This window comes from Oncorhynchus clarkii, chromosome 12 (genome assembly GCF_045791955.1).
Source record: "Oncorhynchus clarkii lewisi isolate Uvic-CL-2024 chromosome 12, UVic_Ocla_1.0, whole genome shotgun sequence".
NCBI classification, from domain to species: Eukaryota; Metazoa; Chordata; class Actinopteri; order Salmoniformes; family Salmonidae; genus Oncorhynchus; species Oncorhynchus clarkii.
Window position 1 is genome coordinate 12,981,591 of NC_092158.1, and position 26,250 is coordinate 13,007,840.

The 26,250-nt window shown below is 42.3% G+C and overlaps 2 protein-coding genes across 4 annotated transcripts in view; one reads left to right on the forward strand and one right to left on the reverse strand.

Moving 5' to 3' along the window:
- Positions 1 to 5,185, forward strand: part of LOC139422724 (endoplasmic reticulum metallopeptidase 1-like) — a 48,357-nt gene extending 43,172 nt beyond the window's left edge. The window contains exons 16-17 of one of the 2 annotated variants that reach the window (XR_011635752.1): positions 1,496 to 2,812; positions 2,853 to 5,185. Coding sequence is in view for 1 of the 2 variants with exons in the window: in XM_071174031.1 (XP_071030132.1) it covers positions 1,496 to 1,672 (177 nt within the window). In the remaining variant the exon portion in view is untranslated. Of the gene's footprint in view, positions 1 to 1,495 lie in introns of both variants that reach the window. The other variant, XM_071174031.1, reaches the window with a different exon arrangement.
- Positions 5,186 to 5,471: 286 nt separating this feature from the next.
- Positions 5,472 to 26,250, reverse strand: part of LOC139422725 (guanine nucleotide exchange factor subunit RIC1-like) — a 94,826-nt gene continuing 74,047 nt past the window's right edge. For both annotated transcript variants that reach the window (XM_071174032.1, XM_071174033.1), the window contains 9 exons: positions 24,515 to 24,805; positions 23,021 to 23,164; positions 22,208 to 22,366; positions 21,740 to 21,876; positions 20,055 to 20,350; positions 19,556 to 19,774; positions 16,393 to 16,570; positions 10,258 to 10,446; positions 5,472 to 9,688 (listed from right to left, as the gene is read on the reverse strand). In XM_071174032.1, the coding sequence (XP_071030133.1) occupies positions 9,397 to 9,688; positions 10,258 to 10,446; positions 16,393 to 16,570; positions 19,556 to 19,774; positions 20,055 to 20,350; positions 21,740 to 21,876; positions 22,208 to 22,366; positions 23,021 to 23,164; positions 24,515 to 24,805 (1,905 nt within the window). In that variant the 3' untranslated portion in view covers positions 5,472 to 9,396. The remainder of the gene's footprint in view (positions 9,689 to 10,257; positions 10,447 to 16,392; positions 16,571 to 19,555; positions 19,775 to 20,054; positions 20,351 to 21,739; positions 21,877 to 22,207; positions 22,367 to 23,020; positions 23,165 to 24,514; positions 24,806 to 26,250) is intronic.

Sequence of the window (26,250 nt, forward strand, 5' to 3'; positions counted from 1 at the left end):
GTATTGTAATAGATATGGAGAATTTTCAGAATACGATTAGTATCTTTTTGTAATTATCCATGATTGGCAAAAGTATTTTTCAGCTGCCAGAACACATCTCTTTCACTCTGAACAACTATTGGCTAGTTCTTTTGTCTGTAAAGAAACAGGCGGGGTATCGGTTGAACCTGCTGCAATGATTGTATTAGAACAAGCCGCTATCATCTCCCCAGACAGATGCGTCCCTGTTTCACTCAGTCACCTGTCTCAGGGCACAAGTCTCCCTTTCTCCAAACATCGTGTATGAATCAGAATCCGTAGCTATTCATTGTTGTTTAATCTAGTTATTTCCTGGTGGACTTTGAGGCCATTATGGTTGTTTTAGTCTGTCGACTTGGCGTTGTTTAGTAGGACTACTTGGTCTGTAATGATTCCATTGCTTTACGACGTCTGTTACGTTGTGATCCAAGCCTATGCTTGCTGTTATTTCTTCTCACCCCAGGCATATTTCCCGAGTGACAACAAATGTTGTGGCATCATTTCCTAGAATTCTACACATATTGCCACGGAGCTGAGAGGAAATGTGCAGTTTTAAAGCTAATTTCCTGCAATTTTACACATTTTGCCATGGCTTATGCTATCTGAGTGACTCAAACAACACAATCAATGGGGGCTCCATACTCTGTCTGTATTCGATAGAATGTTGCTACCTTTTTCAAACAACTTTCTTGTTCACTACATGTTTTAGTCAAATATAAAATTCAATTGAAGAAAAGTACATATCTAAAGATGACTTTTCAACATTGCCTGATTCTCGCTAATAATATTGTAAGGCAACCCTCATTTCATGACTGTGCTATCCACGTGTGTGCTAGCCTCTAGCTTGCTACCGACCGCAACATTAGCTAGCTAGCCAAGACTAACTACAGAAACAGATTGTACAAGTAGTGCTTACCTGTGATTAAATGTTTTCCACACCGGGTAGCCAAAATTCCCTGACTCTCCCACGCTGAATAGCCTGAAGCCACAGGGCTCTGCCCACAGGCTCTATTTCCCTATGTGGGAGCAGAGCAAACTAGAGTTTTGGGATTTTTGACCTGGTTTGATGTACATTGCAGTTTTTCGATTTCTGTATGATTTAAAAATCTACAAAGAAGTTGGCTCTTTTTCAGGGGAATCAATTGGAAAGACTGATTGGTGGGCGTGGTCTAGGGGATCTTATGACGTGAATATCGACTGGGAGTATGCATGACATTGTTTATGTCAGATTCTCCCTGGCTGTCTAGTTTTTATTTTGGTGGTTGTTAGTTCTCAAAGATGATCTTATTTAAAAAATATGTTGGTCAATTATATTTTCTACTTACTTGGTTTTAGTCTTTGGTTTACACTGAAAATGAAATAAATAATTTGTTGGAGTGGCGGCAACGATTTGTGAATATAGGGGAAACACTGTCCATATATGATTGTGTGTTTTAATATGTGTATATATATATATATATATATTTCTCCTCTCCAGCCTCCCAGAGAAGAGGATCCGTCAGGCCCAGAGGGAATGATCTCAGTAGCCATCTCATCTCATTACTTCTTTGGAGAGGACCAGAGGACTGTTCAGCTAGAGGACATGCTGAAGAGGTTCCCTAAATGGGCCTTCCCCTCTTCCTGGGTCTCCACCTATCACATGTACCGATACTGACACCTAGGCCTATCAGATGTACACACTGGGAGGCACCTACCACATTTACCCATACTTGAAATACTGGGCCCGTTGTTGGGCCTGCTTCCACACACACATTTGAGAGACCCGACCATCACTGTGTCAATAGCTAACAGGAGGGACATTAAAGCAACATTATTTATAAACAGTAACAGTAGGACTAGGGAACGGTCCTTATAAACAGTAACAGTAGGACTAGGGAACGGTCCTTATAAACATTAACAGTAGGACTAGGGAACGGTCCTTATAAACAGTAACAGTAGGACTAGGGAACGGTCCTTATAAACAGTAACAGTAGGACTAGGGAACGGTCAACCAGTGTTCAGTAGAGTTCCTTTATTGTGAGGATGAGGGTAAATAGGTAGTTACAAAAAAAACAACTATTTTTCTTCTCGCTCTCTGACAAACTGTTTTGCATGTATGGCCTTGCATGTTCCATCTCTGGCAACAAGCACGAGGTCTTCAGCATCACTCACTAGTTCAGTTAAAAGGCTACAGTGTTATTTCCTTACAAAATGAACCGTTTCATGTTTTTACATTTTAAATAAGAAACAAACACAAAAAACCTACGGAAGTCGAAATTCGTTAAGATGTCAAGGCCAGTACAGTAGTCTGAAGGCGAACAGGATTGAATTGTTCCAGTAAAGTGAAAGCCTTTTGTGTGATTTACTTACGGTGAGCTCGCTAATGTGCCAGGATATTTTGACTTGTTTTAACGAGTGATGGCAATGTCGAAAATAGAAATTAAGCAATTAACTCATCACTGAATTAATAAATATTTTAGCTGGGTATTGCGATTTTAAACGTATTTTCTGTCCATCAAGAAACACACTGATTTAGATAGTTTGGTTCTCTTCAACTCAGTCATAAACTAATGGTGCTTTTGACATTTTCCTCAAACTCTGAACCACAGTGCTCTAACCTCCTAAACAACTGCAACAAGGCAGTTGTTTTAATGCTGTGGCCCTTTTTCAAAACAACACCTCACCAACTCCAATTAATTTTGTCCTATTGATGTCCCTCATCAATGGTACTTCCTGTTAACAGTTGAACAGTCAAATGGGTTTAAAAAAAAAAAATCCTACTTCACATGGTGTGTTTTTGCCCATCATGTGCAAGGTGTATATCAATATTTTACAGTCGGATATTATAATACTAGTTGCTGATGTCATAAAACAGACGGACAACACCCTTTCTGGTGTTCTAATAAGTTTATTCCGATGGTTGAAGCCTGCGGTGAGTGGGTTGAAGCCTGCGGTGAGTGGGTCAGACTCTTGCACATAGTTCCTGAATTGACCCCCAACCCGGTTTAGAACATCATGGTGTTTGACTGCAGGACAGCAGCTCCTGCGAACACTGAGGTTGCGCAGGGTCTGTGTTCATAAAGAGTCAGAGTGCTGCAACAGGATCAGTTTAGCCTTTTAGGTCATAACAAATACAATTATATGGATAGAGGGGGACCTGATCCGAGATCAGTACTCCTACTTTATGAATAAAGCCAAGCTATTTTCTCTGTACCTGCATGGTGAAGTCTTCATAATTAATATAATTTGCAATATTTTGAAACGGTTGTTACACGCGGCTAATAGTTTACTGTCGTCTCTCCTGCTTTCCACACCAAGCCCCACCCCGTTACTCAAGCAGCACATTTTATTTGATTACAAAAGTTCAGTGTTTATCACAAATTCGTTTTTTTCCCCATATCGTGCAGCCCTACTTCATGGTTCTCAGCGATGGCTCGATGTGTTACCTCTATGAAGTAGGTATTTGGGGTTTTGTGAAGACTGACCGGTACTTGAGGTTTGATAAGGATTGTTACTAGGCAACTGGAGTGTTGATTTGGGCAGTCTCTTGGACTACACTGCTGTGGCTAGTACCAGTTTGTGTTGAACAGTCGCCTTGTTTTGAATCCAGCGATGCATCCTCTCTCTCTCTGAGCAGGTGAAAGGATGGTGCTTTCTAGGTTCTAGAATGCCACATGGTTGTAGGCTAGAGGGATCGGTTGGCGTCATGCATCTTAGACATAAGGGGTTCTTGCCACATGCACTTACCTGTAAAAAAAAAAAGAAGGTCTTAGCAGGATTGTACAGCAACATTTTGTAAATTATGTAGTTTTAAGGGTTTAAAAAAACAATTTGTCATATCCATCACTGTGGTGAAAAACACAACCCAGTATACTCTTAAATATGCATGATGAATACAAGGTGATGTTTTTCTTGAGAGGAAAGGAGGAAACTAACGAGCACACGTCTAAAGACCTTTAGCTAGTGGCATCGTTTAATGAAGTTTTGTTTATGCCTGAACTTGCACCCTATTGGCTGCTTTTGACAAGAGCCGTATAAAAGTAGTGCACTAATACAGGGAATAGGCAGCCACCTTAATCAGAGGTATATCAACAGCTCAGGCCTGATGGATGAAACAAATATACAGGTGTAATTTAAACGTTTAGAAAATGTATTGATTTATTTCTATCAAGTATGGTGGGATCTGTAATTTAGGTTAAGAAATATCCCCGTAGGTCCTGATTCTGTAATTACAAAACGATTGGTGACTAATGTTCAGGTTCACTACCCCAAACCTTCCCGTTGACTCAAGCGTATACTGTACACTGCCTTCTTAAAAATACAACTTCATGTTTTGTATGGATTTCTCAACATAACTGTGTTGCTGCTCATGCTCTGTTGAAATTGTAAAGTGATTTTTGGTTTATGGTAATGACATTTGTCAGTACTGTCAAACTTTTCTTATGCAGTCATTTATCATAACATTTATGATTTTACAAACAAACAAAAAAGTAATGCAGGGAATCAATCTGATCGCACCTTGTCGGCAATGTTCACTCGTTCGTGGTAAACGCTGGCTACATGTTGCTTCAATAATGCATTTCCATTAAAATGGTGCATTGCTGCCAAAACGCGATCAGATTGAATCCTGGCATAAATCCCCACTCAATTCAAGCAAACATTGTTACTGTAAATATGATACTGACATTTCTCGAGCCTCGTCCTTTTTCAATACCAATATTAAGGTGAAACATTTCATTGAAACCATTTATGGGTCTCAAATGTTAATTTTGTAGAATGATTGTGAGAAAGGATCTACTTTATTTTCCTTAAATTCTTTAATATGCCTGAATAAAGGAAACATTTACCTGCACTTCAGTTGGAAAAGTGGTAACTGAAATGCATCCACGTTTGAGTGATTGAGTGTTTGCTGGGACATGTTCGATGCAACTCACCTACAGTATCTATGCCTATTTTAACTGCCGTGTACTCTTGGGTCACTGAATAAAGTGCAGTTTTGTATAACATGTTAATTATTTAAAAGCAATCATACTTTTGTAAATTTTTTATTTGATTCATTTGTCAACTGGGAGGGTTACATCTAACCTTTTCAAAATCAGTAATGTAATCCCAGATGGGATTAACATGGTTGATTTGGGGAATTGTGTAACAGGGTATTTTGATTAAAAAAATAAACTTGAAATTAACACTTGTGTCCAGTGATTTACCACCATGTAATACATGTTGCTTTTAGTTGTCTTTAACAAAAATTAAATATCAATGGTAATGCAGGAAATACAAATAAAATGGCCTTGGTTTTAAAAAATAATTTATTGTTTATGTACAGGAAAAATTAGAAAACCAAAATGAGTAGAAAAGGCAAATTGTACAAGAAACAGTATCTAATACTGTACACTGCATGGAAGATGTCCACCTATCGTGACCCAGGGAATGTTACTGCGTCCAGATATGCTATTCTTTACAATATGAAGGAAAACAAAAGACGTCCTTCATACAGATTTTGTATGAAAAGAGTACCGCTGTCATCATGCTTTTCCCCAACAGCAGAGACAGACACACGAAACAATAGACTTCTAGTCCTCAGATGGAAACATGAAATGTGTATAATCAGAATATCGATAAACTGTCTTAAGTACTAACTGAAAAATGTGTTTAAAGCAGCTATGGTTATATCTTTCATCAGAGGGGTTCATTTTACCTCTGCATATACAAGCACTCAAGTCACGTTGACCCAAGGCCTCAGAACATGTCTTTGGTTAGCCAACAACAACCTTATTACGTTAGGTAAACTTCACAGCTGGGGTTTGTTGTGGGCTTGAGAGCAGACAGTAAGCTACTGCATCTACTGTACTGGCAGCAGAGGACAGATGGTATAGAAGCACATCGATGCTGTGTAGTTAACTGGCGTCCCAGTTCTGTTTGTGCCGTGTTGCCAACATGACAATGACAGAAATGGAGTTGGTACAGTAGGACGGCACGAACCAGTCTGGGACTCAGGCTAGTGTACAGTCACGGCCAAAGAGGTTCTCGTAAAAACAACGCTGCAGAACAATACAATCAGAATAGAGGCAAATACAAACTACAAGCAGTGAGCTGCAGCAAAATGTTTACAAATACACACTACAAGCACAGTGAGCTGAGGCAAACTAATGTTTAAAGTACAAACGTTTTGGTTGGTATGAGTGACAGTAAAACATGTGGAATTGAATGTAAATACAAAAAAATTTAAAAGCTGAAACAAAGCAACGCTTCAGAATTGCACAGTTTAACAGTGATGTACTGTAGGTAAGTGGAGACCATTAATGTACTGAACCTAGCTGATATAGAATACACACAGTAAAGAAAACCGCTGTGTTCACAGAGCACTAACAATTGTCTGGAGAAACAGCTGATCCAGGACCAATATTTTCATTTAGAGCTCAATGAATACACGGGGCCCTGTTCCTAGATCAGCGTTCGTACTCAGGTGCTTTGTGGATATGAGCCAGAGTTTTGCCGGCCGTTAAAGATGGCATCTGCAGTAGGGTGGCGCCACTGGCCGCCCCACCACCGTTGTTGCTGAGGAGCGTCGTGCAGCATGGTGAAAACAAGGCAGTACATATTAAGCTCTTCTGTCACGTGTGCAATGATGTCAGAGGGGGAAAAAATAGTAACCGTTGTTGTAAAATCACAAATGGATGTGGCTGTTTCACCATTGATTCCCGTTTGAAGGTTGAGAGCTCTATGCTGGTCAGGAGGCGGGATATTGACCTGGGCCTGAGAGAGCTCTATGCTGGTCAGGAGGCGGGATATTGACCTGGGCCTGAGAGAGCTCTATGCTGGTCAGGAGGCGGGATATTGACCTGGGCCTGAGAGAGCTCTATGCTGGTCAGGTGACAGGATATTGACCTGGGCCTGAGAGAGCTCTATGCTGGTCAGGTGACAGGATATTGACCTGGGCCTGAGAGAGCTCTATGCTGGTCAGGTGGCGGGATATTGACCTGGGCCTGAGAGCTCTTTGCTGGTCAGGTGACAGGATATTGACCTGGGCCTGAGAGCTCTATGCTGGTCAGGTGGCGGGATATTGACCTGGGCGCTGGGCCTGAGAGCTCTGTGCTGGTCAGGAGGCGGGATATTGACCTGGGCCTGAGAGAGCTCTATGCTGGTCAGGTGACAGGATATTGACCTGGGCCTGAGAGCTCTGTGCTGGTCAGGAGGCGGGATATTGACCTGGGCCTGAGAGCTCTGTGCTGGTCAGGTGGCGGGATATTGACCTGGGCGCTGTGCCTGAGAGCTCTGTGCTGGTCAGGTGGCGGGATATTGACCTGGGCGCTGGGCCTGAGAGCTCTATGCTGGGTCAGGAGGTGGGATATTGACCTGGGCGCTGGGCCTGAGAGCTCTGTGCTGGTCAGGTGGCGGGATATTGACCTGGGCCTGAGAGAGCTCTATGCTGGTCAGGTGACAGGATATTGACCTGGGCGCTGGGCCTGAGAACGACTACAGTACAAGTTGAGGCAAAAGCAAATAGTTCTGTTTTAGTTGCTTTGATATAGCCGAAATAAAACAATTTAAATGAATAATGAAGGCTAACATTTTCCCATTAGCAATAACACCACAACCAATAAATAATAATACTGACGATCATAAAAGATTCCATGTGAGGATACTGTACTTAGTCTTTACTGTTCCACATCATACACACAGGAGCTGCTTCTGAAAGCAGCGTCAGTGTTGGGGATGTTTTCAGTTTTACATGATCGAGATTTTGGTATGTTACTGCCATGTTACCATGGTGATAACAACCAAGCCCTTACAGACTTAAATTCTTATAGAAACAATGTCAGAATACATTAAATAGTATAGGACCTATTCAACTCCACAGCCATTGCTAAGTAGAGACCAACACAATCCTACCTTAAGAAAACGATACTGAAATGTGACATTGAATTAACACCAAAGTGTGCATCAGTTGGTGTTTTCTCTATTTAAAAATGGGGCAAATAAAAATTATCTGGCATGACATCAACACAAAGTGAATTATGAATATAGTTTGTCTCAGTTTGGATCCTCCAGCATGACGGAAGCCAACTGAACAGTAATGCTTCAATTCTAGAGCCAATCCTAAAGCATGTGTGTAAAGACGCAGGTCAGGATGGCCATAATAATTTGGTTTGTCCTCAAAGAATGGTAGATTCTCCCTTCAGGGGTCAGTCATGGTTTGGTTGAGGCCTGGTCAGGCCCTCGTCAATATCATTCACCTCCAATCCAGTTCATCACACACACGTCTTCTCTCTCCTCCAACAGAATTCTCACACTAGTCTTTAATATCTTAGAGAGGGGACTGACATCGTCTCATGAAGTAATGTTGTAGAATAATATCACATAATTGACCAAGGCATCAGTACATTTCTTTAAATCCACGGTACAGTCGGAGGTAACACACACACACTTCATTCAGTGCATCTCAGAACTTGTCCAGCACATTTCAGGGGCGATTCCTTGCAAAAAGTTATATCTGAACTCAGTTGCACAAACTGTGACAAAAATATACAGTTATAGGTTGAACTTTCTGTAATGTGGAATGAGCCAATTAAGCTTAATATGTGACAGGTCTGACAGACAATAACCCGGATGCTTTTTGCCCAGCACGTCGTCACGGCGATCTAACATTTTTATCTAGACACTATAACCCAGACAGCATTTCTCTGATCTGAAAAGCATATTTTGGTAAAATGCTAACTTGCAACACAAACTGCCTGCTTTAGTCCCAGAATAAAGCCTGACTAGCCCAAACTCAGTCTGGTAAATTCTTGTCTGTGAGCAAATTTCTTAAAAAAAAAATGTTTACTTGGAGCAAAATAAATAGGAGGTTAGAAGCACGTCATTGATCATATCTCTATTTTAGGTAAGATTTTTTGTTTGTTATGAATCGGCTGTGTCCTGACTAACGATGTCTGCAATGACTCAACTCCATAATCAACTGGACAATACTGACACTCTTAAAACACAAGAGCCCACTCACTCACTGACCCTGCTCCACCACCGGGATGAACGAGTATCCGGACTGGAGAGAATGTCCTCTTGCATTTGAGGCTTCCAAATGTTACACACACAGTGTAGTAATACACACAATACCATGACACACACAGTCTCACACACAATGGACAATATCAGAGTCCACATCAGTCAACAAACTGGTTCCAGACACACAGAGTTTAGTCTGAGACTTCCAGTGTCTCTCTTCCTCATCCCGTGTCCCATCACGCCCGCCCAGCAAGGTCAGAGGTCAGAAAAGGGCTGTATTCATCAGGGCTTACCGTAGCAAAAAGTTTAAGTCAATATAGTCAGTCCCTAACTGTTACAGTCCATTTTCTTCCGTTTGGTGCCTAATGAACATGACTCAGGTCAGGACTGGGCATGTCAGGACAGAGTGCAGTCGTACACCCCCTCGTCCACCGCCTGTTCCTCCTGCTCCTCTGGAACTCCGCCGTCCTCTGTCCCTAACCCCCCAGAGGGCTCCAAAGGAAGGGCCAGACCCAGGAGAGCAGGCCCCCTACTATCTTCCGCACTGGGGCCTCCGGGCTGGGGCTCAGACAGCTTCGAGTTGGAAGCCCCTGGCAGGAAGGCTTCAGGCTGGATCTGCTCTACAGAAGTTTCTATGAGCTTCTGTAGCTGGGGCTGGATCATGTTCAGGAAGGGCTTATAGCCCAGGCTACAGGGAGTGGAGAGAATGGGGAGTCAGTATCAAGCTCACAACATTCATGAACTTCACTGTGCCCTTGCTATAGAATATGTAACATCCTTTACACTACAGTTCCACTAGTGTTCTGGATGAATACAAATCAGTTTTAATAATGCAGATATATTGTGGCTTCCATCAATGTAATTGTCTGCATCATTTCCAATCCCCCCAAAATATATTTTTTGTAAACATATACACTATGTCCTTGTTTTTTAAAGAAAAGCACATTTTTTGTCCATTAAAATAACATCAAATTGATCAGAAATACAGTGTTGACATTGTTAATGTTGTAAATGACTATTGTAGCTGGAAACGGTGGATTTTTAATGGAATATCTACATAGACGTACAGAGGCCCATTATCAGCAACCATCACTCCTGTGTTCCAATGGCACGTTGTGTTAGCTAATCCAAGTGTATCATTTTTAAAAGGCTGATTGATCATTAGAAAACCCTTTACCAATTATGACATTGGGCCTATGTACGTGAGCGACAGACAGACAGAGCGAGCGAGCGACAAAGACTAACAGAGACACTGACCAGTCAGTGGAGGCCCATGCGTCGACCCCTAGCAGGCCGGAGCGGACACTCTGGACGGTCTCATGAGGAACCTCGGGGCTGTCCAGGAAGTTGACCACCTGCTTAATGACTGTGGCCTCTCTCAGGATCAGACCAATCACAACACACCACTCCAGACAGCCAGCCTCCATGAACACATGCAGGAGGTACCTGAGGACAGAGAGAGATCAGCTATAAAAAAGGCATGCTCCATAAGGGACTGGTTTCCCAGACACAGAGTAAGCTTAGCCCAGCACTAAGAAGCATATGGTCAATGGAGATTCTCCATTTAGTTCATCTGAGGCCAGGGAAACATACTTAAGGATACACAAGCTAAGGCTGACAAAATCACACAAGATATATACGCAAACCTACATATGAAACCAACACACAGACACAAACAAATATGTCACCGCAGCCATACGTCTAGGTTGGGTTGGGAAATGGGGTGGAGGAGTATTAGTAGCAGTAGTAGAAAAAAAGTACTTGATTGTCATACTTGAGTAAAAGTTAAAGATACCTTTCATAGAAAAATGACTCAAGTAAAAAACTGCTTGAGGAGAAGTGTGAAAGTATTTAGTTTTAAACTTAAGTATCAACAGTAATTGTAATTTATAAAATATATTTAAGTATCAAAAGTAAAAAAGTTTAAATAATTTCAAATTCCTTAACTTAAGCAAACCAGACGGCACCATTTTTTAAAACAAATGTAATTTACAGATAGCCAGGGGCACACGTCAACACTCAGACATCATTTACAAATGAAGCGTTTGTGTTTAATGAGCACCAGATTCAGAAGCAGTAGGGATGTTCTCTTGATAAGTGTGTGAATTTGATCGTTCACGCATTCAAAACATAATGGGTAGTTTTGGGTATCAGGGAAAATATACAGTGCCTTGCGAAAGTATTCGGCCCCCTTGAACTTTGCGACCTTTTACCACATTTCAGGCTTCAAACATAAAGATATAAAACTGTATTTTTTTGTGAAGAATCAACAACAAGTGGGACACAAAAATGAAGTGGAACGACATTTATTGGATATTTCAAACTTTTTTAACAAATCAAAAACTGAAAAATTGGGCGTGCAAAATTATTCAGCCCCTTTACTTTCAGTGCAGCAAACTCTCTCCAGAAGTTCAGTGAGGATCTCTGAATGATCCAATGTTGACCTAAATGACTAATGATGATAAATACAATCCACCTCTGTGTAATCAAGTCTCCGTATAAATGCACCTGCACTGTGATAGTCTCAGAGGTCTGTTAAAAGCGCAGAGAGCATCATGAAGAACAAGGAACACACCAGGCAGGTCCGAGATACTGTTGTGAAAAAGTTTAAAGCCGGATTTGGATACAAAACGATTTCCCAAGCTTTAAACATCCCAAGGAGCACTGTGCAAGCGATAATATTGAAATGGAAGGAGTATCAGACCACTGCAAATCTACCAAGACCTGGCCGTCCCTCTAAACTTTCAGCTCATACAAGGAGAAGACGGATCAGAGATGCAGCCAAGAGGCCCATGATCACTCTGGATGAACTGCAGAGATCTACAGCTGAGGTGGGAGACTCTGTCCATAGGACAACAATCAGTCGTATATTGCACAAATCTGGCCTTTATGGAAGAGTGGCAAGAAGAAAGCCATTTCTTAAAGATATCCATAAAAAGTGTTGTTTAAAGTTTGCCACAAGCCATCTGGGAGACACACCAAACATGTGGAAGAAGGTGCTCTGGTCAGATGAAACCAAAATTGAACTTTTTGGCAACAATGCAAAACGTTATGTTTGGCGTAAAAGCAACACAGCTGAACACACCATCCCCACTGTCAAACATGGTGGTGGCAGCATCATGGTTTGGGCCTGCTTTTCTTCAGCAGGGACAGGGAAGATGGTTAAAATTGATGGGAAGATGGATGGAGCCAAATACAGGACCATTCTGGAAGAAGACCTGAGACTGGGACGGAGATTTGTCTTCCAACAAGACAATGATCCAAAACATAAAGCAAAATCTACAATGGAATGGTTCAAAAATAAACATATCCAGGTGTTAGAATGGCCAAGTCAAAGACCAGACCTGAATCCAATCGAGAATCTGTGGAAAGAACTGAAAACTGCTGTTCACAAATGCTCTCCATCCAACCTCACTGAGCTCGAGCTGTTTTGCAAGGAGGAATGGGAAAAAATGTCAGTCTCTCGATGTGCAAAACTGATAGAGACATACCCCAAGCGACTTACAGCTGTAATCGCAGCAAAAGGTGGCGCTACAAAGTATTAACTTAAGGGGGCTGAATAATTTTGCACGCCCAATTTTTCCGTTTTTGATTTGTTAAAAAAGTTTGAAATATCCAATAAATGTCGTTCCACTTCATGATTGTGTCCCACTTGTTGTTGATTCTTCACAAAAAAATACAGTTTTATATCTTTATGTTTGAAGCCTGAAATGTGGCAAAAGGTCGCAAAGTTCAAGGGGTCGAATACTTTCGCAAGGCACTGTATGGAGAAAAAAAAGTACATCATTGTCTTTAGGAATGTAGTGAAGTTAAAGTTGTGAAACATAAATATTAAAGTACAGGGCCCGTTTGCATCTTAAGTAAATGTTCCCCTCATATTTTCCCTTAAAATGTTCTTAACTTTGAAATAAGTTGCACAAAACATTTTAACCTGTTGGATCTCTGGGGGCGCTATTTCATTTTTGGATAAAAAACGTTCCCGTTTTAAGCGCGATATTTTGTCACGAAAAGATGCTCGACTATGCATATTCTTGACCGTTTTGGAAAGAAAACACTCTGAAGTTTCAGAATCTGCAAAGATTTTGTCTGTAAGTGCCCCAGAACTCATTCTACAGGCGAAACCAAGATGATGCATCACCCAGGAATTAGCAGAATTTCTGAAGCTCTGTTTTCCATTGTCTCCTTATATGGCTGTGATTGCGCAAGGAATGAGCCTACACTTTCTGTCGTTCGCCCAAGGTCTTAGCAGCATTGTGACGTATTTGTAGGCATATCATTGGAAGATTGACCATAAGAGACTACATTTTCCAAGTGTCCGCCTGGTGTCCTGCGTCGAATTCGGTGCGCAATTGCCAGCTGCTTCCACTTTACCATTTGATTCAGGGGAGAAAGCATGTGTCCAAGAACGATGTATCAATGAAGAGATATGTGAAAAACACCTTGATGATTGATTCTAAACAGCGTTTGCCATGTTTTCAGTCGATATTATGGAGTTAATTTGGAAAAAAGTTCGCGTTTTGAGGACTGAATTTTCGGTTTTTTTTTGGTAGCCAAATGTGATGTATAAAACGGAGCTATTTCTAATACACAAAGAATCTTTTTGGAAAAACTGAGCATCTGCTATCCAACTGAGAGTATCCTCATTGAAAACATCAGAAGTTCTTCAAAGGTAAATGATTTTATTTGAAGGCTTTTATGTTTTTGTTGAAATGTTGCGTGCTGGATGCTAACGCTAATGCTAACGCTAAATCCTTTGTTTGCTAGCTACTGTTACACAAATTATTGTTTTCCTATGGTTGAGAAGCATATTTTGAAAATCTGAGATGACAGTTTTGTTTACAAAAGGCTAAGCTTGCGAGATGGCATATTTATTTCATTTCATTTGCGATTTTCATGAATAGTTAACGTTGCGTTATGGTAATGAGCTTGAGTCTGTATTCCTGATACCGGATCCGGTATGGGGAGTTCCAAGAGGTTAAGGCAAATTTCTCCCTTAAATTAAATGACAAAGTTAAGGGTGCCCCTGAGGTCCCTTAAAACTTCTCTAGGATAGGGGGCAGCATTTGGAATTTTGGATGAAAAGCATGCCCAAATTCAACTGCCTGCTACTCATCCCCAGAAGACAAGAAATGCATATTATTAGTAGATTTGGATAGAAAACACTGAAGTTTCTAAAACTATTTGAATCGTGTCTGTGAGTATAACAGAACTTATGTAGCAGGCGAAACCCCGAGGACAAACCTTTCCGATTTTCTTTTGTTGTTTTGAGGTCACTCTTTTCAATGTGTTTTCATTGGGAATCCAGATTTCTAAGGGACTTGTTGGCAGTTCCTATCGCTTCCACTGGATGTCACCAGTCTTTAGAAATTGGTTGGGGTTATTCCTTTGTGTAATGAAGAAGTACGGCCATCTTGAACGAGGGTCACTTCATGTGTACTGTTTGATAGAGGCGCATGACCAGAAAGCATGCGTCAGTTTGTTTTCTTCCTGTATTGAACACAGATCATCCAGTCTTCAATTTGATCGATTATTTACTTTAAAAAAATACCTAAAGTTGTCTTACAAAAGTAGTTTGAAATGTTTTGGCTAAGTTTACAGGTAACTTTTGAGATATTTTGTAGTCACTTGCGCAACGCAAGTTGGAACCGGTGTTTTTCTGGATCAAACTCGCCAAATAAATGGACATTTGGATATATATGGACGGAATTAATCGAACAAAAGGACCATTTGTGATGTTTATGGGACATATTGGAGTGCCAACAGAAGAAGCTCGTCAAAGGTAATGCATGAATTATATTTTTATTTCTGCGTTTTGTGTCGCGCCTGCAGGGTTGAAATATGTTTTCTCTCTTTTGTTTCATGAAAGTCTGATTTTTATTTGAATTTGGCGCTCTGCATTTTCTCTGGCTTTTGGCCAAGTGGGACGCTACCGTCCCACATATCCCAGAGAGGTTTTAAGTGCGTCATTCATTATGGATAGAGGTATCCCCCTTTCATTCAGTATGGATAGAGGTATCCCCTTTCATTCAGTATGGATAGAGGTATCCTCTTTCATTCAGTATGGATAGAGGTATCACCTTTCATTCCGTATGGATAGAGGTATCCCCTTTCATTCAGTATGGATAGAGGTATCCCCCTTTCATTCAGTATGGATAGAGGTATCCCCTTTCATTCAGTATGGATAGAGGTATCCCCCTTTCATTCAGTGTGGATAGAGGTATCCCCCTTTCATTCAGTATGGATTGAGGTATCCCCTTTCATTCAGTATGGATAGAGGTATCCCCTTTCATTCAGTATGGATAGAGGTATCCCCTTTCATTCAGTATGGATAGAGGTATCCCCTTTCATTCAGTATGGATAGAGGTATCCCCTTTCATTCAGTATGGATAGAGGTATCCCCTTTCATTCAGTATGGATAGAGGTATCCCCTTTCATTCAGTATGGATAGAGGTATCCCCTTTCATTCAGTATGGATAGAGGTATCCCCTTTCATTCAGTATGGATAGAGGTATCCCCTTTCATTCAGTATGGATATAGGTATCCCCTTTCATTCAGTATGGATAGAGGTATCCCCTTTCATTCAGTATGGATAGAGGTATCACCCTTTCTTTCAGTATGGATAGAGGTATCCCCTTTCATTCAGTATGGATAGAGGTATCCCCTTTCATTCAGTATGGATAGAGGTATCCCATTTCATTCAGTATGGATAGAGGTATCCCCTTTCATTCAGTATGGATAGAGGTATCCCCCTTTCATTCCGTATGGATAGAGGTATCCCCTTTCATTCAGTATGGATAGAGGTATCCCCTTTCATTCAGTATGTATAGAGGTATCCCCTTTCATTCAGTATGGATAGAGGTATCCCCTTTCATTCAGTATGGATAGAGGTATCACCCTTTCTTTCAGTATGGATATCAATATAAATCATATTTGGAGGTGAATGTTGCTTTCCTCTGTCCTGGTTTCAAAGGGGAAACATCCACCAGCTAGCTACAAAGCTAATGGAAGGTGCACAATCCATGGCTACAAAGCTACTGTAGCTAGTTGGCTAACTGTCAGTTAGCTGGATGTGCTAGAAAGTAATAGAAACAAGTTGAGAAAACGAAAAAGGTGTTTTATCTTATGAATCAAATTGTTTCTACAGTCTTGAATGTAGAAGTTCTATTATGTGATCTCCCAGAATAAAAACTCTCTCTTTGATAAGAGATGTTCAGGTCGTCTCCGTGGTAACTGGAGACTTTCTGCTTTACATGCCTTCAAGCTACCATAAAACTCTTGAATTATTCCTTTACCAAGGGGAAATGATTCCTTAAGGTAAACCCTCTCTGTCGCTCTGATTGGGCTGTCAAATAGAAGTAGAAATCCTGTCTGTGAGTGGCAGGACAGGCTTACCGTAGCTGGACCTGGGACTTGTGTGGTCCCTTGTTAGCCAGCTCCATGGAGATGTGTTCCAGCTCAGAGTGGGTCAGACTGAGAGCAGAGAAGTTCTCATCCACCATGGTCCAGTCTCCATCCACCATACTGCTGGTCTCTGTCAGGTCTGTGGCAGAACCGATACTGCACTCCTCCGCTAGGGAGAGAAAGATGGGAGGGAGAATGAGGAAGGGAGATAGTTGATGAGGAAGGGTAGAAAGCGAGAGAGATATGGACACTCCACAACACCGTTCAAATTGACACAAACGCAGAAAAACGCCAAATTCATGAGAAATTGAATGGATTAGAAAAAGCTATAAAGGACAATCAAAATCAACTGGACTCCCCAATTACTGACCAGGAGCTCTATAAGAAACGTCCTGCCCTCAAATATAAAAAGGCATGCAGACCTGATGGCATGCTAAATGAGATGCTCAAACTCACTAGTGTTACATTTGCATTGGCTGTATTAAAACTGTTTAATCTGATCCTGAGTGTAGGTTATTTCCCTGACATCTGGACTCATAACCCCAATCTTTAAGAACAGAGACAAAGTTGACCCTAATAATTAAAGGCATTTGTGTGAACAGTAACCTGGGGAAGGTTTTCTGTAGTATTATAAATGTAAGAGTTCTAAACTTCCTTAGTAAGCACAATGTCTTGAGTAAAAGTCTAATTGGATTTATACCAAAACATCGCCCAACTGATCATATTTACACCCTACACACCCTGATAGATAAACATGTCCACCAAAATAATACCAAAATATACACTTGCTTTATCGACTTCCAAAAAGCATTTGATTCTATTTGGCATACAGGACTGTTCTACAAAGTTACTGAAAGTGTTGTAGGGGGTAAAACATGACATAATTAAATAAATGTATACTGGCAATACGTGCAGCATTCAAATTGGGAAGAAAACAACAGAATTCTTAAACCAGGGGCGGGGCCTTCGCCAGGGTTGCCATCTGAGCCCTGCACTCTTCAATATTTACATCAACAAATTGGCCACTATTCTAGAAAAAGCCCCTGGTGTTAGTCTCCACAATTTAGAGGATAAATGCCTGCTCTTCGCAGATGACCTATGCCTGCTGTCACCCACAGCACATGGCCTACAGCAGATCCTGGACCTGCTGGAGCAGTACTTCCAGACCTGGGCCCTGGCAGTAAACCCCCAAAATACTAAAACAATGATTTTCCAGAGAAGATCCAGATCTCAGGGAATTAGACCAAAGTTGTCAATTGGTACAAAATAAATTGAGTACTGCACACCACTACAATTACATAGGTTTAAACATAAGCTCAACTGGACACCTTAATGAGGCAGTGAATGAACTGAGCGAGAAAGCACGCAGGGCATTCTACGCCATTAAACAAATTCAAATACTGATTAAAATTTGGCTAAAACGAATTGAATGAGTCATTGAACCAATTGCACTTCATGGCAGCGAGGTGTGGGGTCCACTTGCAAAACAAGATTTCACCAAATGGGACAAACACCCCATTGAAACCCTGCATGCAGACTTCTGTAAGATTCTCCTACATGTCCAGAGGAAAACTACAAACAATGCATGCAGGGCAGAATTAGGCCAATGTCCACTAATAATAACAAAAAAAAAGAGCAATTCAGTTTTGGAAACATCTAAAATACAGTTACCTCCTCTCATATCATTACCAAGTCCTGCAATGCCAAGAGCTAAGCAAAGAAAAGTGTCCCCCCATCCAGCTGGTCCTGGGGCTGAGTTCACAAACCTGTTCTACTAACACACTGAAGCCTGGACCAGAACATCCAATCAATTAGAATAAAACTAATTACAACACAGTCAAAACGAACGAACGAGAGAGAGAGAGATACACAGACAGAGAGAGACAGAGATACAGAGAGACACACACAGAGAGAGAGAGATGCAGAATTCTGAAAAAATATCCTCAGTGTACAACGTAGAACACCAAATGATGCATGCAGAGCAGAATTAGGCCGATACCCACTAATTATCAAAATCCAGAAAAGAGCCATTAAATTCTATAACCACCTAAAAGGAAGCGATTCCCAAACCTTCCATAACAAAGCCATCACCTACAGAGAGATGAACCTGGAGAAGAGTCCCCTAAGCAAGCTGGTCCTGGGGCTCTGTTCACAAACACACCCTACAGAGCCCCAGGACAGCAGCACAATTAGACCCAACCAAATCATGAGAAAACAAAAAGATAATTACTTGACACATTGGAAAGAATTGACAAAAAAACAGAGCAAACTAGAATGCTATTTGGCCCTTCACAGAGAGTACACAGTGGCAGAATACCTGACCACTGTGACTGACCCACAATTAAGGAAAGCTTTGACTATGTACAGACTCAGTGAGCATAGCCTTGCTATTGAGAAAGGCCACCGTAGCCAGACCTGGCTATCAAGAGAAGACAGGCTATGTACACACTGCCCACAAAATGAGGTGGAAACTGAGCTGCACTTCCTAACCTCCTGCCAAATGTATGACCATATTAGAGACACATATTTCCCTCAGATTACACAGATCCAAAGAATTTGAAAACAAACCCGATTTTGATAAACGCCCATATCTACTGGGTGAAATACCAGTGTGACGTCACAGCAGCAAGATGTGTGACCTGTTGCCACAAGGGCAACCAGTGAAGAACAAACACCATTGTAAATACAACCAATATTTATGTTTATTTATTTTCCCTTGTGTCCTTTAACCATTTGTACATCGTTACAACACTGTATATAATATGACATTTGTAATGTCTTTATTCTTTTGGAACTTGTTTTTTTCACTTTTGTATATGATCTACTTCACTTGCTTTGGCAATGTAAACTTATGTTTCCCATGCCAATAAAGCCCCTTGAATTGAGAGCGCGAGGGAGAGAGAGGTAGAGCGCGAGGGAGAGAGAGGTAGAGCGCGAGGGAGAGAGAGGTAGAGCGCGAGCGAGGTAGAGCGCGAGCGAGGTAGAGCGCGAGCGAGGTAGAGCGCGAGCGAGGTAGAGAGAGGTAAAGCGCGAGGGAGGGAGAAATCGAGCGAGAAAGAGAGGTTGGTAGAGGGAGAGGTATGTAGAGAGTTCTGACTACATCTCAGTGAAAGAGAGTCTCAGCTGTTCCTATCTTCTCATGAAGACTACTTACTTTTGTTGGTTAGTGGAGAGAGAAAGGCCTCCTGTGTCTGTGGCCCCCCGTGGGACAAGGCAGTGTCCATCTCTGTAGGCTCTGTAGGTCCAAGAGCCCCCAGCCCGTCTAGCCAAGTGTGGTTGCTGTTGCGTGCTGCGGCCTGTGGGGGCGCTGTGTCCATGTCACTGTTCAACAGGCTGTCTGCTGACTGGGACTTCAGTAGATGCTGGCTCAGCACTAGAGGGAGGGAGGAACAAACAGGGTCAGATTTAATTGAATGATAAAAATAACACTTAACTAAACAAATACGACTTGAGAAAAAAATGCACTCGGTCACGAAGTTTGCATCAAACACACCCAATGAGTCAGAGGGTGAGGGGGACAGTCATCGCTGAGGACAAAAATACATTGAAAACACAGACGGACAGAGCCCCTGCAGCACCAGCAGTCACACACACTTTCAGAAGTATTCCAATTACCTCAACGCACACACACACACACACACACACACACACACCTGTCCTGCGGTGTCCGTTCTTCAAAGGCGAGCTGATGGAGCCGGCTGGGGTGACAGGAAACGGCCACAGGAAGTCCTTGTGGAGACACTTCAGCGCCATGACAAAATCATCAACCCGCGCCACCCGCGTGCGCTCGTGGCACAGCCAGCCAATCAGCTCGAAGCCCAGCTGGGCAGAGAAACAACCCAGCTCTTTTAGTCTGACGTGCTCAAGGAGGTGGCGGGCATGACGCCTCAACATCATGTCTATGTACATGTTCTCTGCACAGTCACTGTCCTTAGACCACCTCTCAGACCTAGAGGAGGAGGGAGAGATGTGTTATTGCTATGAGGAGAAAGGCCTATAGTACATACACTGCTTTACCAGAGTTGGGCTCAATTCCATCCAACTTTCAGTCAGTCCAGGAAGTGATTGAACTTTAATGAGCAGACAGGAATAAAAAATACAAAAAAATTGAACTGACCAACTCCGTGGGGTCAGTGTACTGGGCCCAGAAATGATTGGGAAGAGGACAATCCCTCTCAGTACACATTAGATCAGCCTTTCTGACAGTATGGGTCACAACATGTCAGAGTATATTTATAATTATTTAATTGATTACTGGAATTGATTTGGCCAAGTGCAACAGAGCTTGGAACAGAGGCGCCAGTTTGGAACAGCGGCGCCAGTTTGGAACAGCGGCGCCAGTTTGGAACAGCGGCGCCAGTTTGGAACAGCGGCGCCAGTTTGGAACAGCGGCGCCAGTGGGAGGAAGATGCGTGTTGCTGCAGCAGTGGCATTCAGCAGCAGATGAGCCGTCATCATTCTCACTCACTGCTGTCATCAAATGGACTCAAGCTGGCCACAAGTTCTGACTGAGCTCAATCGTCATGAAATGCAAATACAACAATTTGTTTTTCTCGCTTGGATTCATACAAACTTTGTGAAATAACGAGGAGCGCCAACAATGTGTTTTGGCGGGGAAGTGCTTAGTAATGAGTCTCAAAACTAACAAATTAAAACAACTAAAAATCCACAGCATGACGGTAAACATAGGGAGTTCTTTCAGAACAGGGCCGAAAGTTTCAGGAAACAGTGCTTCGACAGTGGAAAAGTCAGTCAGCTAGCAAGACGTTGTAATTTAGCAGGTGATAAGCATCAATAAGGGAGTACTCTCTCTCATAGTAGATGTGAGTTTCTCTTTCAAACAATCCCCTGGCCTTGCACACAGCTAATAGCTAGCTAGCTAACGTTAGCCAAAGCAAGCTAGCTCATTACTGATAGTTCAGTACAGAATAAGGTATCAGGCCTACTGTACATCTTACTGTATAAATGATTGTTGAAAACAAGTCTAGGTTGGAACTGTTGCTGTTAAAATAGAAGTAATCAGTTTCATTCTGAACTGGAATAAACTGATTGATGTTTTTTTGAAAGAGTTCTGGGTTGCTCATCTACAGCAGGAAGTGGTCTCCTGCCTGACTGAGAAAGCAGTAGTTCTGATCTAGTTTGCGAGTCAGGGTTCCTAACTCTGGCATACTTTAAAAACAAGTACAGAAACAGACTCCATGCTGAGCATGACTTCACTGTTGCACTGTAAAAAAAACTGAGCCCAGAATAGACAAGCTTGTTGAAAAACAAAAGCTGCCTTTGGATCATATGATTACAAAAGAGAGGAGATGTCAAAAAGTGTGTGTGTGTAGCGTACCCCTTAGCAGAGGGCCCAGAGGGCATGCTGAAGGTCTTCTGTAGGTTAAACTTCCCAGCAGCGATGCTGTCAGCTGACTGAGACAGACTGATGCTGCGATTCCTGAAGAACTCAAAACCTCCCGTCGAACTGGGTTCCTGTTGAGAAGACAGATCATTATCAGCGAGGAAACTCATCCAGTAAGCCTCTGACACGGCAGGGTTTCTGCACAAATGTAAATGCACCATATAGCCAGTTATGGGTATCTATATCCAATTATACAGAGGTGGAGGCAGTAGCCCAATAGCAGTCTTTAATTTATACAGTGTTTTTAGACCATCTCAACCATTACCCCATAGATAACACCAAAGCATTAAGAGGTTTAGCTCTAACATAACATGTCAGAATGTGTGACAAACACAGAAAGAGAGAGAAGAGTAGAGAGAGGTAGAAGACAGAAAGAGATTATGAATTTGTTCCTTCCTGTACCTGAGTGGTTGGTGTTGGGGGTGGGGTCTCCATCTCTCCAGAGCCAATGGCCTTGAGGAATCGGATCATGTGACGACAGAGGTCCCACTTGCCCTGCTCCAGAGCCGTGTTGAAGAGTAGCGTAGCGTGTTGCCTGCTCACTGCTGGAACCTCCATGTTCTGAGGACAACAGTCACATTATCAATACAAGCCTTTTAACTACTTAACCCTGGCTCCATCCCCAACCTTAACCCTGGCTCCATCCCTAACCTTAACCCTGGCTCCATCCCGAACCTTAACCCTGGCTCCATCCCCAACCTTAACCCTGGCTCCATCCCTAACCTTAACCCTGGCTCCATCCCTAACCTTAACCTTAACCCTATCCCCAACTCCAACCTTAACCCTGGCTCCATCCCTAACCTTAACCTTAACCCTATCCCCAACTCCAACCTTAACCCTGGCTCCATCCCTAACCTTAACCCTGGCTCCATCCCTAACCTTAACCCTGGCTCCATCCCTAACCTTAACCCTGGCTCCATCCCTAACCTTAACCCTGGCTCCATCCCTAACCTTAACCCTGGCTCCATCCCTAACCTTAACCCTGACTCCATCCCTAACCTTAACCCTGGCTCCATCCCTAACCTTAACCCTGGCTCCATCCCTAACCTTAACCCTGGCTCCATCCCTAACCGTAACCTTAACCCTGGCTCCATCCCTAACCGTAACCTTAACCCTATCCCCAACCTCGACTCCAACCGTAACCCCAATACCAGTCACATTTCTAAATAAATGTTTGCCTCTGGTAATTAGGATGAGACAGGGGAGTATGTTAACCTGTAGTATAATGAGATAGGATGCAGCGGTGTCCAGGTCCTGGGCCATCAGACATTCCTCAAACAGATCCTTGGGGTTGCCCACGGCAGCAAACAGGTAGTTCCACAGGGCAAACTCTGTCTTCCTGGCGCAGTGCACGATGGTCTGGAGCAGAAACACACAGGCACAGCTACATTAGACACACAGTCACTATATAGTGCACTACTTCTAACCAGAGCCCTATTGGCCCAGAGTAGCTGCTGCTTTACCAGTAGCTAATGGGGATACTAACAAAATACTACGAGCCCAGGTCAAAACTAGTGATAGGATCAGTGATGTAAAGTACTTAAGTAAAAATACTTGAAAGTACTACTTAAGTAGTTTTTTAGGGTATCTGTACTTTACTATTTATATTTTGGCCAACTTTTACTTCACTACATTCCTAAAGAAAATTACGTACTTTTTACTCCATACATTTTCCCTGATACCCAAAAGTATTCATTACATTTTGAATGCTTAGCAGGACAGGAAAATGGTCCAATTCACACACTTATCAAGATATATTTTATAAATGTCTGAGTGTTGGTGTGTGCACCTGGCTATCTGTACATTTTTTAAAAACAAGAAAATGGTGCCGTCTGCTTTGCTTAATATAAGGAATTTGAAATGATTTATACTTTTACTTTTGTTATATTTAGAACCAAATACTTTACCTCAAGTATTATTTTACTGGGTGACTTCCACTTTTACTTGAGTAACTTTTACTAAAGTATGACAACTACTAAACGTTTACTAAAGTATGACAACTACTAAACTTTTACTAAAGTATGACAATTACTAAACTTTTACTAAAGTATGACAACTACTAAACGTTTACTAAAGTATGACAACTACTAAACTTTTACTAAAGTATGATTGGGTACTTCTTCCACCACTGGATAGGATGCTAATGGGGATCCTGATAAAACACTATGAGCCCAGGTCAGACTACTGTACACAAGATCAGTAATTACCATGACCTTGAATGTCCTAGACTAGGAAACAACATTCAGCAGCTCACAGATCACTGCACCTCTACATAGCCCATCTCTACATAGCCCACCTCTACATAGCCCACCCCCATATTGTTAATTAATTATTTATTTTTGCTCCTTTGCACCCCAGTATCTCTACTTGCACATGAATCTTCTGCACATCTATCAGTCCAGTGTTTAATTGCTAAATTATAATTATTTTGCCACTACGGCCTATTTATTGCCTTACCTCCCTAATCTTACTACATTTACACACACTGTATATACACTTTTCTACTGTGTTATTGACTGTACGTTTGTTTACTCAATGTTCACCCTGTTGTTGTTTGTGTCGCACTGTTTTGCTTTATCTTGGCCAGGTCGCAGTTGTAGATGAGAACTTGTTCTCAACTGGCCTACCTGGTTAAATAAAGGTGATATATATATATATATATATTTTTTTTTTTATGAACCACTTGATCAACGTCTCCCTCTCTGTTACCTGGAGGAACAGGGGGAACTCTGTGATGAACTTGGCCACGGTGGGTAGCAGCGGGTCAGGGATGGGCTCCCGGGAGGTGGCCTCCTCCTCCAGCACCACGTGGACCATGAGCTCCATGACGTGGGGGAAGTAGGGGAGCGCTGCGCAGGACTGGGCCAGGAGAAGGGCCTGCTCCCCCAGGTTACGGACCAGGAGTTGCCTCAGGATGTGGTGGAGGTAGATCTGGGAAGTCCTCTCCACCGTGCAGTAAGGGAACAACCCCTCTAGGGACTCCCGGCCCTCTCTAGGACCCTGCAGAAAATACATGAAAAACACAACATTTTTAAATCTTATTTTCTACTAATTTAACCTTCACAGGCTATTACTATTATTTATCTCTTAACCTCGTCTGCCCACTGACTCGCTTTCCCTCAAATGAAGGGAACATAGCTAGAACAATTGTTTCAGATCTCTGACACAAATGCCTTGACCACTATGCTCCTCCTACACCAAGCCCACAAAATCCACAACAATGGCTAGGAAAGAGCAGATGCTGTGGGAGGGGGGGGGGGGGTACTACTGCTGCTGTAGCTGCTGCTACAACAACTTGTTGTTGCAGGCCGTCATAGAACACAGTCTCATTTGCAGTGTTGTCAACTCATTTTCAGGGGAAGTTGCTAGATGCAGGTTGAGTTGTTGCTAAAAGTTGCTAAATGACGTTGTGATGTCATTGCATGATGACGTCATTACGTAGAATAAGTTTCTTTGGATGCTGCACTGACTGCCAATTGTAAAGAATGACACAGCCGATGGCACACACAGCGGATGGCACACACAGCGGATGGCACACACAGCGGATGAGTAGCAAATTGGGAAATGCACATTCTTCCTTTAAAATCTTGTGCACCCCGTTGTTCACCCCAGTCATCACAGACGTGTTATCAATGCCAATACCCTGAAGATTCTCTTTTGTAAGGTTAGACTTCAAGAAACTCAACTTCTACCTTTGATATCGATCTGGCATCGCCCCCCTCCAATTCAACCAGCCCGAGAAATGTGGACACAACGGTTGTTTGTTTTTTTTAGCACTAAAATACCGAATCACCACAATCCAGGTATTTCAAAACACTGACATCAGTGGACTCATCCAAAAGGAGACTGAACTTCTCCCCCACATCTGATGTTACCCTTTTCAGAAAACAAGGAGTCAGTACTCCCCTAATCATTTCTATGCACTTGGTGCATTTGAAAGTTTGTTGCTGCCACAGAATCTGAAAAGGCAGCTTGGCACGCCATACATACCTAAAATGGCCGCATGCTAGCAGCGAACAATGCTCCGCAATGGCCATTGTCATAGTAGTAGCTTCTGCAGCTATCCATTTTCTCAACCCACCTGTGGTAGTGTACATGGTGTTGCAGGGTTGTACGGTTTGGATTTATTTATATGCTTTGCTGTAGCACAATGTTTTTTGATGTCATACATTGTTGCAAGCATATCTGATTTGCTATACGCACAGTATGTCCGTCAATCATCCCCAATGACTGGCTTTAGCCACCCATTAAATTCAGGTACAGACTCCCACTCTTTTCTGTACTTCTGGCTGTACAATTGTGATTGAGACATGTGGATTGATTTTATAAGTTCTGTTCAAGATCAAACATTCGTGAGCAACTATATTCATTGGGTTTGGCTCGTCGAATCCGTACTACTGCTGACGCAGTCAGCCAACAATGGTTTGCAATTTGCTGAAATTGTT